This window comes from Scyliorhinus canicula, chromosome 10 (genome assembly GCF_902713615.1).
Source record: "Scyliorhinus canicula chromosome 10, sScyCan1.1, whole genome shotgun sequence".
NCBI lineage: Eukaryota > Metazoa > Chordata > Chondrichthyes > Carcharhiniformes > Scyliorhinidae > Scyliorhinus > Scyliorhinus canicula.
This window is the reverse complement of record NC_052155.1, coordinates 66,539,371-66,557,021: the sequence shown is the minus strand read 5'-3', so window position 1 is coordinate 66,557,021 and position 17,651 is coordinate 66,539,371. Positions and strand designations below refer to the sequence as shown.

Below are 17,651 nucleotides of genomic sequence, written 5' to 3'. Positions count from 1 at the left end.
TCTGTTGTGTGACCGATCTTGGCATGATGTAATTACTGGCTGCTATATATGCGAGTGTACACCGCAAAACCATGTCTTGAACTGAGGGTGGTATCCTGCTACCTGGGAGCTTCGGGAGGCTGAGTTGGGTTTGAATGTGTAGCTTTGTCTTATGGAGGGATGGATGCACCATTAAGCCATGCATTCATGGCTTTATCCTGTTATCTTCAGATCCCCTGCTCTTTTTGGCATCTGTTTATCCTGTCATTTTTTGTGTGAAGGGAAATGCTGACCACAATGATTGCAATCTAAATGAATTGTGTGAATATCTGCTTGTCTGTATGAATATGTAGAATCGTGATAACTCTAGACTGTACTGGATTTTGTTGTGTCTTGTGGTTATAGGTCTGAGAGTTTTTTCTGTATTACTTTCCTTTATTTTATAGAATCATAGAATTTACAGTGCAGAAGGAGGCCATTTGGCCCATCGAGTCTGCACCGGCTCTTGGAAAGAGCACCCTACCTAAGGTCCACCCTATCCCCATAACCCAGTAACCCCACCCAACACTAAGGGCAATTTTGGACACTAAGGGCAATTTATCATGGCCAATCCACCTAACCTGCACATCTTTGGACTGTGGGAGGAAACCGGAGCACCCGGAGGAAACCCACGCACACACGGGGAGGATGTGCAGACTCCACACAGACAGTGACCCAAGCCGGAATCGAACCTAGGACCTTGGAGCTATGAAGCAATTGTGCTATCCACAATGCTACCGTGCTGCCCCGTTTGTGGTTAAATAATCCTGAACTGCCACCTGCAAATGTATAGGTAGGTCTCCTATCCAAGGGAGGGACATAATTGATGCCTCTGATACAATTGGAGTTGAGGGAGGTATGTTTTGGTGTGTGCCGGAGTGTGGCCCAGAGATCCTATCCTATATTATTGTGAGCTGTATGCTCGTGGGAGTCCCTTATCATGCCAGGAGGAAGAGAATTGTACTTTTCCTCTGAGATATCCTTTTGATGGTTATCTTGATGATTCTGTCGCCGAGGTTTCCTTGAGAGTGGTTTAGGCTTTCTCGTGTTGGTGGGGCCTGAATGGCGCCTCTGGTACACGTAAAGGTGTGTGTCACTTTAACCATGTTTTTGTGGCTTTAGCCTCTTCTCCCTCATTCTCTAGTTTATCTGCTTGTCGTCTTTTTTGGTATAAACATAGGCACTAAGATTAATAATTGAGCTAAACTAACTGTTGGTGTTCTTGGTAGCACAGTGGTTAGCACTGCTGCCTCACAGGGCCAAGGACCCGGGTTCAATTTCGATGACAGTTGACTGTGTGTGGAGTTTGCACTTTCTCCCTGTGTTTGTGTGGGTTTCCTCTGGGTGCTACGCTTTTCTCCCACAGTCCAAAGTTGTGCAGGATAGGTGGCTTGCACATGCTAAATTTCCCGTTAGTGTTCTTGGATGTGCAGGTTGGGTGGGGTTGCAGGGATAGGGTGGGGGAGTGGGGATAGGGTGCTCCTTCAGAGGGTTGGCTTGATGGGCCAAATAGCCTTTTTCTTCTCCGTAGAGGTTCAATGATAACTTCTGTCTTTTTCTCTATTTATGTACACTGAGGCATTTATATTGTACTGTACCAGTTTTGAGGATTTTATTGCGTTATTTGTAAAAATGGAAAAACTAATAAAAATATGTGTATAAAAGAAAATTGATTTGCTCAATGTTGTCATGCTGAATGGAGTTAGTCCATTTGTATCCATAAAGATTTACCATGAGCATAGTTTAGAAATGGTTACAGGAAAAGTAAAAGAGTTAACGGTTATGATTACAAATTTAACAGGTTGAGAAAAAATAATTTTTAAAAGCAGCAGCTCCTTTGTTACTTTACTCGTAACAATTCAACTCTTCATTGACATCTCGCATCAGAATGTTCGAGTATGTTACTTTCCTTCGAGCTGGTAAACACTTCACCAATGTCTAGCTCAAATATGCTATTAACTGTGGTCATTCCATCATCAGAAGTGGTTGGAGAGTCTTCTACAGTCTGGCTGTAATTCCTGGAGAACACCTTCTGACAATTAGAAGGGTCTGCTTCCATTTCAACTGCAGCATAGGTTTCCGATATGTTCAATCTTTTCCACCCCAAATTAGTTTATTAGATTGACATGCCATTCTATCCTATGTAGCTTCTTTTCAAAGCACAATTCAAAATTATGTTCTGTGGCCCTTGTTTCAAGTATGGTTTGAATCTTCCCAGGAAGTTATCCATATTTCTTTTGCTTTCTTCCAAAATGTTCCATTCTGTGAAGCCCCTTATAGCCAATTTTCCAGGAAAAGATGTTACATTCTGCTGGAACATATTTATCTTAATGTGTAACTAAAACAGTTATATCTCTGTCTGGCCTGTCATCTCTGTTGTTTTCCTTGATGACATTTGTTTTTGTCTCTTGGATTGCGAGGTTTTTTTTTCCAGAAAATTCGACAAAAGTTTATTTCCCGGTCCAGGTAATTTTATTGCAAAGCGTAATGCGGAGCCTAGTCCATCATTGTGCTGAATTTGTTCAATAAAGTGTATTTTTTGACTACAAAATAGGCTGGAAACTTGTGGCTTCAGAAATTTTAGAAGATTTTGCAATAAAGTCCTTTTCACACATAGAACCTGAAGTGTATTGTCTCTACATACGTCTGTTGTATTTACATACATTTAAGGTATAAAACACAATGGGCAAAATCTTGTGGCTGTTCATGTGCATGACACACCCCTGCCGCGGGTTTCCAAGAAGCATGGGGTGGATTCAATGGGAAGTCCCATTGACAGCGGCAGGAGCAGAATATCCTGCTGCCGGCCAATGGCGGGCTGCCTCCTGCCACCGAGAAACACGGTGCGTGGGGAGGTCAGGAAATCTCGCCCAATAACTGGTGAAGACAATGCAGAATAATTTAAATTCAGAGGCTCCAGGACGCTTCCTTCCCTCCCCAAGAGATCTATTCCTGCCAGAGAATTGATGAATTTTGGGGTTCAAAACCTACTTGCTCATTACAGCCATGGAGATAGCAGCAACACGCAAGAAGGGAAAATTTGTCCAAAGCCTCAGGGCAGAAGGCCAGCAAGCACTTCTGCAGCTCACAGAAGACACATGGAAGACTGAAACCCCGGAGGCACTGTTGTTCAGTCATGATGTCAAAGCTGATCCTCTGCCTGAACATCCTATGATGGCCGTAATTCTTCCTTCGAGCTGGAGTTTTGTGTCCATGCTCTCTTCCGTGTAGAGTGGCATATGTCTGGGCAGCAATTGCTGATATGGGTTTGTTCCTGTTGCTGCTCCTCAGAGATCCAGTGAATTGTGACAGGCTGAAAGTTCAGATCCAGGTGCGTAAAGTCCGAGACAGATGGAATGATTTCCAAAAATTTGAAGATGACCCATGAAGTAGGGAAGGTACACTGCCAGAAGACGCATAGGCAAGGAAACAGCTGTGCAGTTTCACTATTTAAAGCCTGTTAATTTTGCAGGGTATTGAATCAGTGCTACGCCCACGCCTGGTTGACCCATCTGAGTTTCACACCGCACAGGAAGCCCGTGTACTGAAGAGAAAATGCTGGAAAATCTCAGCAAGTCTGGCAGCTTCTGTAGGGAGAGAAAAGAACTAACATTTTGAGTCCGACAACTCTTTGTCAAAGCACGTGTACTGGTTGTTAAAGTCAATCAGATTTCATTCACTCTTAACATAAATCAAATTACAAACCTTACGGGCGCGATTCTCCGAGCCCCACGCCAGGCCGGAGAATCGCCGCGACCGCGCCACGCCACCCCGACGCCCGATTCTCTGAGGTGCGGAGAATCTGCGCCATTTGGCACGGCGCCGGCCGCTGTCCACGGCCAGGCCGCCGATTCTCCGGCCCGGGTGGGCTGAGCGGCTGCGTGGATACAACAGGGTCCCACCGGCGTCGTTCACCCCAGGTCGCTGCCGGTGGGAACTATGCGCGAATGGTCGGGGGGGGGGGGGGGCCTGTGGGGGAGGGGGACTCTGTCCCCGGGGGGGGGGGGGGGGGCTCCGGCCCCTGAACCCCGACGCCATGCTGAGTCGGGGCTGGCACGCTGAAGAAGTCCCCCGCGCATGCGCAGGTTGGCGTGGCCCAACTGCACAACTGCGGGTTGGCACGCTGCCCATTTGACGGCAGGGAGGCTGGTGCCGTGCTGGCCCCAGAATCGGTCGTCCTGTGCCCATTTTGTGTCGTCGCGAAATACGACGGGCGTAAACACTTGGTCTCCATTTTGGAGAATCGCCCCCCCCCCCCCCCCTCCCCCCATCTCCATTCTGCTCAAATCAGAATTAGAGCTGCAAGTTAGCGGGTATTGTGAGCTTTCCGACGTGTCAGCATGTTTGGCTAATTAATTCACTCTTTACCACCCCACCCCCCCCAACGTTCCTGGCAGCATGGTGCTGGGGTAGGTTAAATGCTGCATGTTAACTTTGTTTCCCTCTCCACAGATGCTGCCAGACCTGCCGAGTCTTTTCAGTATTTATATGTGTAGCGAGTGCAATTTAACAACTTCATCCTGTTTTAGGGATGGGGGCAGAAGTGAACCCACATTCTGTTGAAACCAGTTTATTATTTTCAGCCACGGCCTCATAATGTCTGTTTTCCCGCCCCACGATGTTACAAAACGCGCGGCGAGCATTGGACCCGTCACGTGCCCGAGTGCGTGTGTGTACTGTTACCATGGAGACAGACGTCTAGCCCCGACCTGCAACACAAACAACAAACATGTCGATTCGTGCAGCAGCTTTGAGTGACAGGAGCCGGGCAGCCCTGACTCCGGGTAAGAGGCCCTGCAGTGCGGAATGTGTCAGTCAGAGGTGGAGGTGATAATATTGCCAGGGCAGCCGGACACTCCGCTCCCTCCACTTCAATCACTCCCTGTGTTATTACTCCCCTCACTGGCTCTTTCACCCAATGCTACTGCCTCAAGCTTTGTTAATTCCTCCTTGCTGTCGGGCCCTGTGTTAATTCTCAACTTCTCCGTTTCATAAGATCTCTTCGAACCTACTTTTCCAGAAAAACCTTTCGGAAAATGACCGCAATGTCTGGAGGGAGGCGGGGAGAGGGGGATGTGACTTGTTGGATTGCTTTTTCAAAGAGTGCTGCTGGGCTAAATCATCTTTCATTCTGTATAATTCCACCATATACCTGTATAATTATTCTCATCCGAGTTCATCCGTTTTCTCTCCATTTGGTCATTCAAAAGATCCCCCGATAGGTTCTCATCCCCAACTCATTTTTTTGCATCTGTTATACTGTATCAGGGTCTCAGGGAACCCCTTGACCCACACCTCCGTCTGATTTGCATGCTTTTTTGGGGGGACAATTGTTTCTTGTAAGGAGTGAACTCCCATTTGTATGCTGATCACACCCCAGCTTTATCCTTCCCACAATTTCAGCATTCTGTGCTGTCAAACTACCCGTCTGACATTGACTGGCACCTGGGTGAGAACTGCCTCCAGCTGAAATTTAGAAACACAAGTCACGTTGGGCTGGATTCTCTGCCTTCCGACACCGGCACCTAGAATCGTGGTCAGACGATGAATATTGGGTAATGCAAAAACCGAGATTTACGCCCGGCACTGTTTCCAATGCCATACTCTGATCAACCGTTGGCACCGTTAGCGAAATACGCACCCAACACCAGCGGGCCCATGAAAATCCGTAATTTGCAAATATTTGAATGTCATTAGCAGGTTGGACACCATGGACTGGATTCCCTGATTTTGAGGCTACTTCCCAGTTTCACGACAGAAAAAATGGCGTAAAACTGCCAACGAACCTCCGTTTGGTTGGGGGCTAGCAGCAAGGCAGCGTAGAGCACCTGGCACGCGCGCCCCGGACCACCCCCAACAGTGCCCCAGCACCTGGCAAAGTTCCCCCTGCCTGCTGATTGGCCCTCCCCCGACTGTGGCAGCGCTGGATTGAATCCGCAACCACCACACCGAATTCCTGAAATAAAATAGCATGAGAGACCCACGCCATTAGGAACTCAGCCGGTCGGCGGCGGAGCATCGGAAGGTGGGCCTCAGGCAATGTCATGAGGCCGTCGATACGTTGTGCACCGTAATCAGAGAACACGCCACTTTGGAGGGGGTGGAGCATCGCGAAAGCGGCACCGCCCCTGATTTGGTCGTAAACGGGGATTCTCCGGCCGATCGCTGAATGAGATTTTGACATCGGCGACCGGAGAATCCAGCCCCATATGCTCCACCCCTCCGTGTTTCTCCATCCTTCTAAGACAGGAGTCACACTGGCGCCAACGGGTGCTAGTATTTACAAGTGGGGTGGAGTGAGAAGGTAAGAAAACTCTCTAAACATGGTGCCAGGTCTGTGCACTCAGGAAACCCATTTGGGATTGGGGTGGCCTGGCTCACACCGCAATTACTGCAATATTTGACTGAAATACATCTCTTTGGTGCAACTTACAGTTCCCTGGCTGTTTACACCTCACTGATCACTGTGCCCTGTAAATGTTCAGAGAGGGCAGCATGGTGGCACAGTGGTTAGCACTGCTGCCTACGGTTCTGAGGGCCTAGGTTTGAAACCCGGCCCTTGGTCACCGTCCGTGTGGAGTTTGCACATTCTCCCAGTGTTTGCGTGGGTTTCGCCCCCACAACCCAAAGATGTGCAGGGTAGGTGGATTGGCCACGCTAAATTGCCCTTTAATTGGAAAAAAAATAATTGGATACTCTAAATTTAAAAAAAAGTAAATGTTCAGAGAGCCTTTGGTCATATGGGAACCCAGCCAGACCCCTCGCCACCCATCCCATCCCAGGAAACCTCATAACCCTGCAGTATCGTTAACGGGATGGGCATTGCCATGCTCAGCCGCTTTCTCACCAGGTGTTTGCACTCAGCGCAGCCAGCCCCACTGCAGAGCTCACCCCAAGCAAAGGACACATTCACTGTGGAACCATCCCTGGCACATTGCCCCTCTCAGAGTAGAGGCCTCACCAGTAACACTATGAGCTAGCCCACCCCTCAATTACACAAGTTGTCTGCAATCCACGCCTGCCCACCACACCCCTGCCCTAGCCAGGAAATCTGACTAGCTCTCTGTCACAACCTGTGTGTTACAGCCAGGCCCCACATCATACTACAGCTAACCTCCCAGCAGACGCATCCCTCCCTCGTACACCCCCAGCTGTTGGGGCAACTTGTACACAAGGATCTTCGCATGGAGGTGACTGGAAGCACACATTGTCAGTCCCTACCACACACATCTGCGGCTCACCTGGCACTATGGAGGTATGAAGGAGGAGAGCAGCTCACGGTGGCTGTGAAGGTGACGGTCGCCCTGAAATCTTATGCCTCTGGCTCATTCCAGGGCTTGAGTGGGAGCCTATGTGGATCTCCCAAATAAGCTGTATTGGATTGACTATGCACCTGGGCACCAGACTACGCCCACCAGGATGCCTGGCCTAAGGATGTCATTCATCTTCTTCCGGCATTGCGTGCCGGTCCACCTGGTGAGGCTGGCAGCATGACTGCTTCTGCCACCTCCTTCCACGCACTGTTCTGTACTGCAGGTTTGGGTAAGCGATGCACCCTCGGAAAAAGGGTATGCCTCCTTCTCTCGGGCCACTTCAAACTCCCAAATTGGGGGCAGGTCTTCTCTGAGGCATCTTCTTGCCTGGAATGTGAGAGTGTGGTGAGTGGAGTGCTTCCAAGCAGCTCCAGCTGGTCAGACTCTTTAATGCAAATTCCAGCCCCAGCGAATTCAACGCGAATGGGGACGGGAATTGCTTCCAATTCAACTCGGCAGAGTGTTGGTCCATTTGCATCTTGCATCTCCTGAATTCTGATCAATTAGCCCCCCCCCCCCCTCCCGCCCCTGCAGCGATAACACTAATTGCGTGTGATTCAGTTCAGGAGGAAACACTTCATCTCCTAAACGGAGAATCCAGCCCCTCATTTCTGGTGCCCCACAGGTGAAAAAATTCTTCTGGTTCCCTTGCCACTGAATGTGTCTGCCTCTTTGATTGTTCCTCCTGGATAACCATTTTCAACCTTAGCATTCAGCTTGATAACCAAGTGTTGTTTTAATGTTTATTCCCCAAAACTGCATGCTTGATTCCCTCCAATCAGATATCCAATGTGCCACTGCACTGAAACTATATTGTCTGTAACAAGCTAGGAACTAATTGTTAAGAGATGTACATTTGTTGCTGCACTGCAACGAGCTGCTGAGCAACAGTGTATCAATCCGCTAGCAATATGGAGAAATGTAAGAGATACATTTGATGATGCCCCAGAATTTTGAGTCTAGAACCGTGATTATTTTTATTTTTAACTTATAAAAGTTACAAAAACTTCATCAGCAAATTGAGGGACCTGTTTATTGGCGGGAGGTTTGCGGGCCTGGGGGAACTGGAAGATAAATTTGGCCTTCCCCAAGGGAACATGTTCAGATACTTGCAGGTAAAGGCGTTTGCTAGGCGACAGGTAGAGGGATTCCCTCTGCTGCCGTCGCGGGCGACGATGGACAGAGTGCTTTCGGGGGTGTGGGTCGGAGAGGGGAAGGTGTCTGACATCTATAAGGTATTGCAGGAGGTGGAGGAGTCGTCAGTGGAGGAGCTGAAGGCTAAATGGGAGGAGGAACTTGGGGAGCAGATAGAGGACGGGACTTGGGCGGATGCCTTGGAGAGAGTCAACTCTTCCTCCTCATGTGCGAGGCTTAGTCTCATCCAATTTAAGGTGCTGCACCGGGCCCACATGTCCGGGACTAGGATGAGTAGGTTCTTTGGGGGTGAGGACAGGTGCACCAGATGTTCGGGGAGTCCAGCGAACCACGCCCATATGTTCTGGGCATGCCCAGCACTGGAAGAATTCTGGAAGGGGGTGGCGGGGACGGTGTCGAGGGTGGTTGGATCCAGGGTCAAACCAGGGTGGGGACTCGCGATTTTTGGAGTTGCGGTAGAGCCGGGAGTGCAGGAGGCGAAAGAGGCCGGTGTCCTGGCCTTTGCGTCCCTAGTAGCCCGACGAAGGATTCTGCTCCAGTGGAAGGATGCAAGGCCCCATAGTGTGGAGACCTGGATCAGTGACATGGCGGGATTTATAAAATTGGAAAGGGTCAAATTTGCCCTGAGAGGATCAATACAAGGGTTCTATAAACGATGGCAGCCTTTTCTGGACTTCCTGGCTCAAAGATAGGTAACTTGGTCAATAGCAGCAGCAACCCGGGGGGTGGGGGGTGGGGGGGGGGGGGGGGGGGTGTTCCTCATTGTAGTGTCTATTCTGTAACTTTATATTGTGTTAATTTGCGTTGTTGTTAAAATGCTGTGTTGTTCATGGAGGTGGGGCGAATGTTTATGATTGTTAATATTATTGTTATTTTTGGTATTTTACTATGGTGCGTTATTGTTGTATAAATTCAAAATTTTTCAATAAAAAGTATTTAAAAAAAAAGTTACAAAAACTTACAAAAGCCATAAATATCGGCAGTGGATGTCTGTGCTCAAGATCCAAACAATTTAAATGGGTTTAATGGTGAATTAGATTGAGAAAAATCAGCCCAAGTTAGTGCCAGAGAGAGAAAAACGGAGCGAATTGGACAAAAATGAAATTATTAATGTATTGTGCAATAAATGCAAAACTGCAGCCCATGATGAATTGGGGAGCTAATTACATTTGAGGGATTCAAACAAAAGTGCAGACTGATATTCAGGAGCCTCCTAAGTGACATGAATAAAGAGGAAGGGTCAACTGCTGTAGGCAACAAATAAAGGGTTACATTTTTTTAAAACCTGGGAGATGAATGGTAAAAACCAGGACAAAATTTTTGAAAAATTCAGCACAAATCCAGTCAAAGTCAAATTTTCAGATCCACCGATAGGAATTTTGAGAGCTTGAGGCAGGAACCAGATGAGCCTGTTGACCATTTCTGAACAGGACTGAAAAATGCAGCCAGATAATGTAAATTCAAGGACGCAGATGAAACGCTGATAGATAAGGGGCAGCACGGTAGCATGGTGGTTAGCATAAATGCTTCACAGCTCCAGGGTCCCAGGTTCGATTCCAGGCTGGGTCACTGTCTGTGTGGAGTCTGCACGTCCTCCCTGTGTGTGCGTGGGTTTCCTCTGGGTGCTCCGGTTTCCTCCCACAGTCCAAAGATGTGCGGGTTAGGTGGATTGGCCATGCTAAATTGCCCGTAGTGTCCTAAAATGTAAGGTTAAGGGGGGGTTGTTGGGTTACGGGTATAGGGTGGATACGTGGGTTTGAGTAGGGTGATCATTGCTCGGCACAACATCGAGGGCCGAAGGGCCTGTTCTGTGCTGTACTGATCTATGTTCTATGTTCTATAAGCTAATTTAGGATTCTGCACACTCTGAAGTGAAAAAAGATTTAATTCGACACGACAATCTCACAAGATTGTGGGACACGAAGCAACCAGAGCACATGAAGCCATGAGTAGCTGGATAAAGACACTGCCTATCCAAATGGCTAACCTTCAGTTAAGTCATAAGAAAGCACTGAAACAAAATAATGGATACCTGACAGAGAGAAAGATATGCAAGAACTGTGTTCAGTCACTTGACTTCACAGACAGAAAGAAATGGATCAAACCATAGAGCCTGTGGAGAGCCCAGTCAGTGGGAAAAGATGTGCAGAGCAAAGATGGTAAATAAATTACCAGAGGCAAGAGAAGGACGAAAAAGCTGAAACATCCACAACCTGGAAGATAACAATGAATTTGAGAACACATTAGATATAGGAACCATGCAACTGCAATAAATGGCTGGATGTGACACTTCCCAGAGGAAATAAATTTACACAACCATTCAGATCAGGAAGGAGGGAAGAAATAAGCCCATAACCATCAATTTGAAATGGAAGCTTGATACCAGGAACACAATTTAAAAAAAATTAATATAAATTTAGAGTGCCCAATTCAATTTTTTCCAATTAAGGGGAAATTTAGCATGGCCAATCCACCCAGCCTGCATATGTTTGGGTTGTGGGCGTGAAACCCACGCAGGCACGGGGTGAATGTGCAAACTCCACATGGAGAGTGACCCAGGACCGGGATCGGACCTGCGACCTCGGCGCTGTGAGGCAGCAGTGCTAACCACTGTGCCACCATGCTGCCCTGACATACAATAACATAATCACACTCTTAGAATATACTGGACAATCTTTACCCTGGATATTTGAAAGAAACTGGTTACTCAAGGAATAATGTTGTGAAACCAAGCAAAGTCATGCTAACAGCATATTGGGGAACAACCCAAATCAGAGAGACACAAAATGGAAAAGATGTTAATTGTCTGTTCTATGTCACTGAAACAGATGTTCCTGCTATCTTGGGGTTGAGCAGTTATAAAGAGCTGCAGCTTATCAGAGTAAACCATGAGATGAAGGAGACAATGCTGAGGGTAGAAGGTAGTGCAGCTTTGAAAACATCCTCTGATCAAAAGCAAGGAAGTTCTGGTAGAAATGTATTCAGGGTGTTTTGATGAGATGGTTGGATACTTGGAAGATTTGAGAATCACATCACTGTTGACCCTGTGATGAAGCCAGTGACACATAAGGTACCAATGGAATAAAAAATAATGTTTGACAGATTGCAAAAGACACAGCCGACAGATTCAGTAAATTCCATCATGGTGAGAGAGAAGCCAAATGCATAGCTAAGAATTTGCCTGGATCCCAAAGATCTTAATCAAGCAATAAAGAGGAGTTGCCACTGATTTCAACATTAGAAGGGATTATGCCAGCATTAGCTAGGGCAAAGGATTTCAGCAAGCTTCATGCCAGAAATGGCTACTGGGATGTGAAGCTTGACATAGATTAGGGACAACAATCAAAACCTCCTTTAATTGGTACAAATTCATGCATCTACCTTGAGGCCTTCAAGTGGGCAGGATGTGTTCCAGCAGAAAAAAGACATGGCATATCAAGGATGTAAAAGAGCGGTGAGCTTGGCTGTTTATATCCAGAATTATGGTGGAAATGGAAAAGGTCACGACCATTATGTATATGAAGCCATATGGAGAGCCAGGAAAGCTGGGGTCTAGCTAAATGCAGCCAAGTGCATTGTGAAGGTGACAGAATGTCAGTTCATTGAATGGTGCACACACCTGTTGGAATCAAACCGCGTCCTGAAAAAAATCCCAGTTAGCGCTGAGATGCAAGCTGCAAGAGACAGGAAAGAGCTGCAAAGTTTTTGTGGTTTGATCCAGGACAGGATTTCATACCTCACATGCCAGGACACAGAGCAATCCTATGAGAATTGATGATAGAGGTTGAGTATCAATGGTCAGAATCACATGAGAGGATTTCAACAAACTCAGAGAAGTAGCACGCAGGGAGACAAGTCAGTCACACTACAACAGAGAGAAATTTGTCACTGTATAAGTGGATCATGCTACAGAAGAACTGGGAGCAGTCCTGGTCTAAGAGAGACGACTGAAGGCATTTGTATCCAATGCTCGGACATCAGCCTGAGACCACAACACAGAAAGAGCTTTTGGAAGTTGTGTAAGAGAAATCGTCACCACAGGAAAACCATAAGATTAAAGAGCTAGGTGTATCACCTGGCGGATGGAACATCACTGAAACGGAGTCAAATTAGGGTTAAGGCCAGTAAAGATGAAGAACGTAGAACATAGAACATACAGTGCAGAAGGAGGCCATTTGGCCCATCGAGTCTGCACCAACCCTCACTTAAGCCCTCACGTCCACCCTATCCCCGTAACCCAATAGCTCCTCCTTACCTTTTTGGTCACGAAGAGCAATTTATCATGGCCAATTCACCTAGCCTGCACGTCTTTGGACTGTGGGAGGAAACCAGAGCACCCGGAGGAAACCCATGCAGACACGGGGAGAATGTGCAGACTCCTCACAGACAGTGACACAGCGAGGAATCGAACCTGGGACCCTGGAGCTGTGAAGCCACAGTGCTATCCACTTGTGCTACTGTGCTGCCCCTTATTACAGATAATCTCATGAAAAAGGAGAAATGATCGTGCAAAACACTAGAAATCCCAGCGAGACAATATTAGCAGCATCACCAACAACCGGTGCAACATCAACATCAGCAGCAAGTAATGCAGCATTAACAGCATCAAGCATGACTCCCACACCAGGAGCAATATGCACAACATTGCCTGTGCTAGCTGCCAACTCACCTTTGAGAGCGAAGAATGTCAAACCTGTAAGATGGAGGCACACCTTCCAATCACCAAAGCAACTGTTGTTAAGATACAGTTGTCAAACCTTCTGTCTGTCCCGTGTTCCCCTTTTAATCACAGCCCTGCCATCTGGTTTGATCTAGTCTTCTGGCTAGCTGTTACTACACCACCAGGGATGGACCAGGCCAAGAGATGGTCCTGTGGACCTTTTAGGTTCTGTGGTAGAACCGGTGAGGTTGATTTAATAGACTTGGCAAGCAGCCAATCGGGAAATGTACAATTTCCAGCCTTTTTCTATTCGGGTCTGTGATTGGTTGGGCCAGTCAGAAAGTTCCAGAAGGAAGGCGAGTCTTCTGAAGAGTTCCATTTTTTTCATGCAGGTCATCACTGGCTACAAAGAGCTAAGTCGGCAGTAAAGAGCAATTTCTTACCTATTAATCTCTTTTTCATTTTTAAACATTTCTGCCCCATTTCCACCATATGTGTCTTGTGTGTGTGTGTCTGGGTGGAAGGTGGGATGGGGTTTGGGGATTAGGCAGACTGTTAGACTACTGTTCTGTTATTTCTTCATATATTCATCCTTTCCTCTTGTTATTAATAAATACTTTGTTAACATTTTTACTTATGAATCTGGTGTCTGCATCTCATTGGAAAAGTTTGGGCCAAAATCTCAACACATTTATAAGAATTATTTGTTAATTCACTTATGTTGCAACCCCGGGTCAAGGAGGGCTAGAACTGCTGGTCACTCGCCCAGGGTGTGGTGACATAAATTGGGGGCTCGAGTCGGGATTTGAAAAGTTAGATGGTGAATTTGGCGTAAATTACCGCCCATAAAGAGAGAACAGAGTAAATTATACAGAAGCACCAGGATTGTAATAATATAACAGGATGGCGATGGAAACTGCTAAATGTTTTCTCAAGGTGGAACACTTAGCACTGGTTTACTTAATGAGGCTTCACAAAGACCGTCTTGTCGAGTTGGCAGGTGAATTACAAATGGTGCCAGCTAAAGGCATGAAGGCAGAGGTAGTTGATGCAAATGATAAGCATTTAAATTTTACGCAGCACAGGGGCGCCAACGAGTGAGTGTAGCATCAGAGATGCCTTCAGGTGGGAAAACGGAGCTGGAGAGAACTCGGTTGCAGTTAGAGCATGAAAGGGGATTTTTAAAAATGGAGACGAGGCAGAAAGAATGGAAATGGAAATGGAAATGGAAATGAGGAGAGCGGAAAGAGAGAATGAGAGACAGGAAAGAGAGAGAGCGTTCCAGCTTACGGTACTGGCACAGAGTGAAAAGATGCCAGAACATAGAGGGGAGACTAGTCCTAGAATAGAACTTAGTGGTGATATGTTTAAGTTTATACAGGCTTTCCCAAAATTTGACTAGAAAGGAGTAGAAACTTTCTCAAGGGCTCTTGAGAAAATAGCAACCCAATTGGAATGGCCAAAAGAGAAGTGGACATTACCTCTGCAGAGTAAGTTGACAAGGGGCCACAAGAAGTTTATGCTGCCTTGCCAGAGCAGGAGTCTAGGGATTATGATTCAGTAAAAATAAAAAATGGCCATTCTGGATGCATATGAATTGGTTCCCGAAGCATAAAGACAAAAATTCTGGAATTTGAAGAGACTGTTGGGACAGACCTATGCAGAATGTGAGAGGGTTAAACAGAACAATTCGAATCGATGGATACGAGCATTGGGAGTTGCGACTACCGATGAGGCTCTGAGAGAGATGATTCTCTTAGAGGAGTTTAAGAATTCTTTACCTTCAATCAAAAGAACCCAGATTGAAGACCAGAGGGTACCAGACAAGCAGCAAATTATGGCTGACGATTACGAGCTAATCCATAAATTTAATCCTTTTTTCCATCACCCCCATAATTTTGAAAAGGACAGGAAGTTGGAGAGTGAGAGGACTGCAGGTAGCCAAGGTAAAGAATGGGTAACTGGGAAGAGGCCGTGATCTCAGCCTCAGACCAGGAGGGAAGGTACTGGGGGTGGGAGTGAGACTTGGAAGCCTCGATGTTATCATTGTAACAAGGTGGGACACATTCAATCGACATGCTGGAATTTGCAGGGACAGTCCATGGCCCTTGTGGGGGTTCGGAGGGAGGATTCTGAGAAAGGAGCGAAAGTGGACAACGCTCCGTGCAGACGGTAGCGATAATTAGACATAGCAGACCTAAGGTAAACGCTGCTGTGGGAGCAGGTGTAGAGAATGAGGTAGATGTGAGATATACCAGTTTTGTGTCTAAGGGGCTAGTCACCCCATTTTCCATGACAGAGGTAGCCAAACCCATAATGGTTTTAAGAGGCACAGGGGCTACTCAAACTCTTGTGCTGGAGAAATATTTGATTTTTCCTCCAGAGAGCCCTGTGCAAGCTGAGGTATTGGTGAATAGGATGGGTAGAAGTTGTATCCCAGTTCCATTATATAAAGTGCAGCTGGAGTGTGACTTTGTGTCAGGTCCAGTAGTTGTTGGAGTGGTTAAATAATTCCCTGTAGAAGGAATGGATTTAGTTTTGAGAAATGATTTAGCGGGAGTGAAGGTTGTAGCCTCACCCATGGCTACAGAGAATCTGAAGGAAAGTTTACCTGATACACAGCATTAGTTAGTCATGATGAGGATGGTAGGGATGGGATGTGATAACACATGAGCGGCTGGTCAACCCACATTCTTTTGTAGGGTTACCCTACTCTTCGAGGTAGCAGAAGTTGATATCCAGGAAGATGAGGTAGTAGGGCAGCACGGTGGCACAGTAGTTAGCGTTGTTGCCTCACGGCGCTGAGATCCCAGGTTCGATCCCGGCTCTGGGTTACTGTCTGCGTGGAGTTTGCACATTCTCCCCGTGTTTGCGTGGGTTTCGCCCCCACCAGCCAAAGATGTGCAGGCTAGGTGGATTGGTCATATTAAACTGCCCCTTAATTGGAAAAATGAATTGGGTACTCTAAATTTATAAAAGAAAAAAAAATATGAGGTAGTTGGCCATCAATTATTTTTAGGAAATAAGGGGAAGGTGGTTGGCAAATTTTGTGGTGGTTCTGTAACCACAGAAGAAAGGAAAATCCAAATTATTCACGGAGTCAGCAATGTCCCATGCTCTGATTCCAACAATGGAGATGTCGGCAGTAGTTGAGAAAACTCTGATGAGGAGGCAAAAATTGCGACCCTAGGAATAGTGCCTGTCAGGGCAATCAACTTTGATGACCAATCTCTCAGCAGCCCTTGTTGCTGACAGTGGCCTGTGAAGGCCAAGAGAGATGTAAGGCTGGTGGTTGAGATGTAAGGCTGGCAAATAAGTTAAGAGCCCAAGCTGTTAAGGGTAAGATACTGGCATGGATAGAGGATTGGCTGACTGGAAGATGGTAGAGACTGGGGGGTAATGGGGTCTTTTTCAGGATGGCAGCCGGTGACTAATGGTGTGCCTCAGGGGTCAATGTTGGGACCAGAGCTTTTCACAATATACATTAATGATCTGGAAGAAGGAACTGAGGGCATTGTTGCTAAGTTTGCAGATGATACAAAGTTATGATGTTGAGGAAGTGGGGGGAGGGGGGGGGGGGGCTGCAGAAGGGCTTGGACAGGCCCGGAGAGTGGGCAGATGGAATACAATGTGGAAAACTGAGGTTATGCACTTTGGTCGGAAAAATGGAGGCATAAACTATTTTCTAAATGAGAAAAGGCTGACGAAATCAGAAGCACAAAGGGATTTAGGAGTCCTAGTTCAAGATTCTCTTCAGATTAACGTGCAAATTCATTTGGCAGTTAGGAAGGCAAAAGCTATGTTAGCATTCATGTCGAGAAGGCGAGATTATAAGAGCAGGGATGTACTTCTAAGGCTGTATAAGGCTCTGGTCAGACCCCATTTGGAGTATTGTGAGCAGTTTTGGGCCCCATATCTAATAATAATCTTCATTAGTGCCACAAGTAGGCTTATATTAACACTGCAATGAGGTTACTGTGAAAATCCCCTAGTCGCCACACTCCGGCACCTGTTTGGATACACTGAGGGAGAATTCAGAATGTCCAATTCCCCTAACAAGCACGTCTTTCGTACTTGTGGGAGGAAACTGGAGCGCCCGGATGAAACCCACGCAGACATGTGGAGAACGTGCAGACTCCGCACAGACAATGACCCAAGCTGGGATTCGAATCTGGATCACTGGCGCTGTGGTTTGTATCAGACGGTACAATGCTCAGGACTGGACCTTCATTAGGTCGGAAGTCCAGCGGTTACTGAAGGAAGACATATTCGAGGCTAGCACCAGCCCCTGGAGAGCTCAATTTGTGGTTGTAAAGACCGGGGAGAAGCATAGGATGGTCATTGATTATTGTCAGATCATCAACAGGTATACGCAGCTCGACGCGTACCCTCTCCCCCGCATATCTGATTTGGTCAATCAGATTGCACAATACGAGGTCTTTTCCATGGTGTATCTGAAATCCACCTACCACCAGCTCCCCATCCGCCCTAGCGACCGCAAATAC

General features: G+C 46.9%; 1 protein-coding gene across 1 annotated transcript in view; it reads left to right on the top strand.

Moving 5' to 3' along the window:
• Positions 1-4,739: 4,739 nt before the first annotated feature.
• The window catches only part of cnbd1 (cyclic nucleotide binding domain containing 1), a 275,196-nt gene continuing 262,284 nt past the window's right edge, over positions 4,740-17,651 (top strand). The window contains exon 1 of the mRNA XM_038810468.1: positions 4,740-4,802. Coding sequence (XP_038666396.1) covers positions 4,748-4,802 — 55 coding nt within the window. The 5' untranslated portion in view covers positions 4,740-4,747. The remainder of the gene's footprint in view (positions 4,803-17,651) is intronic.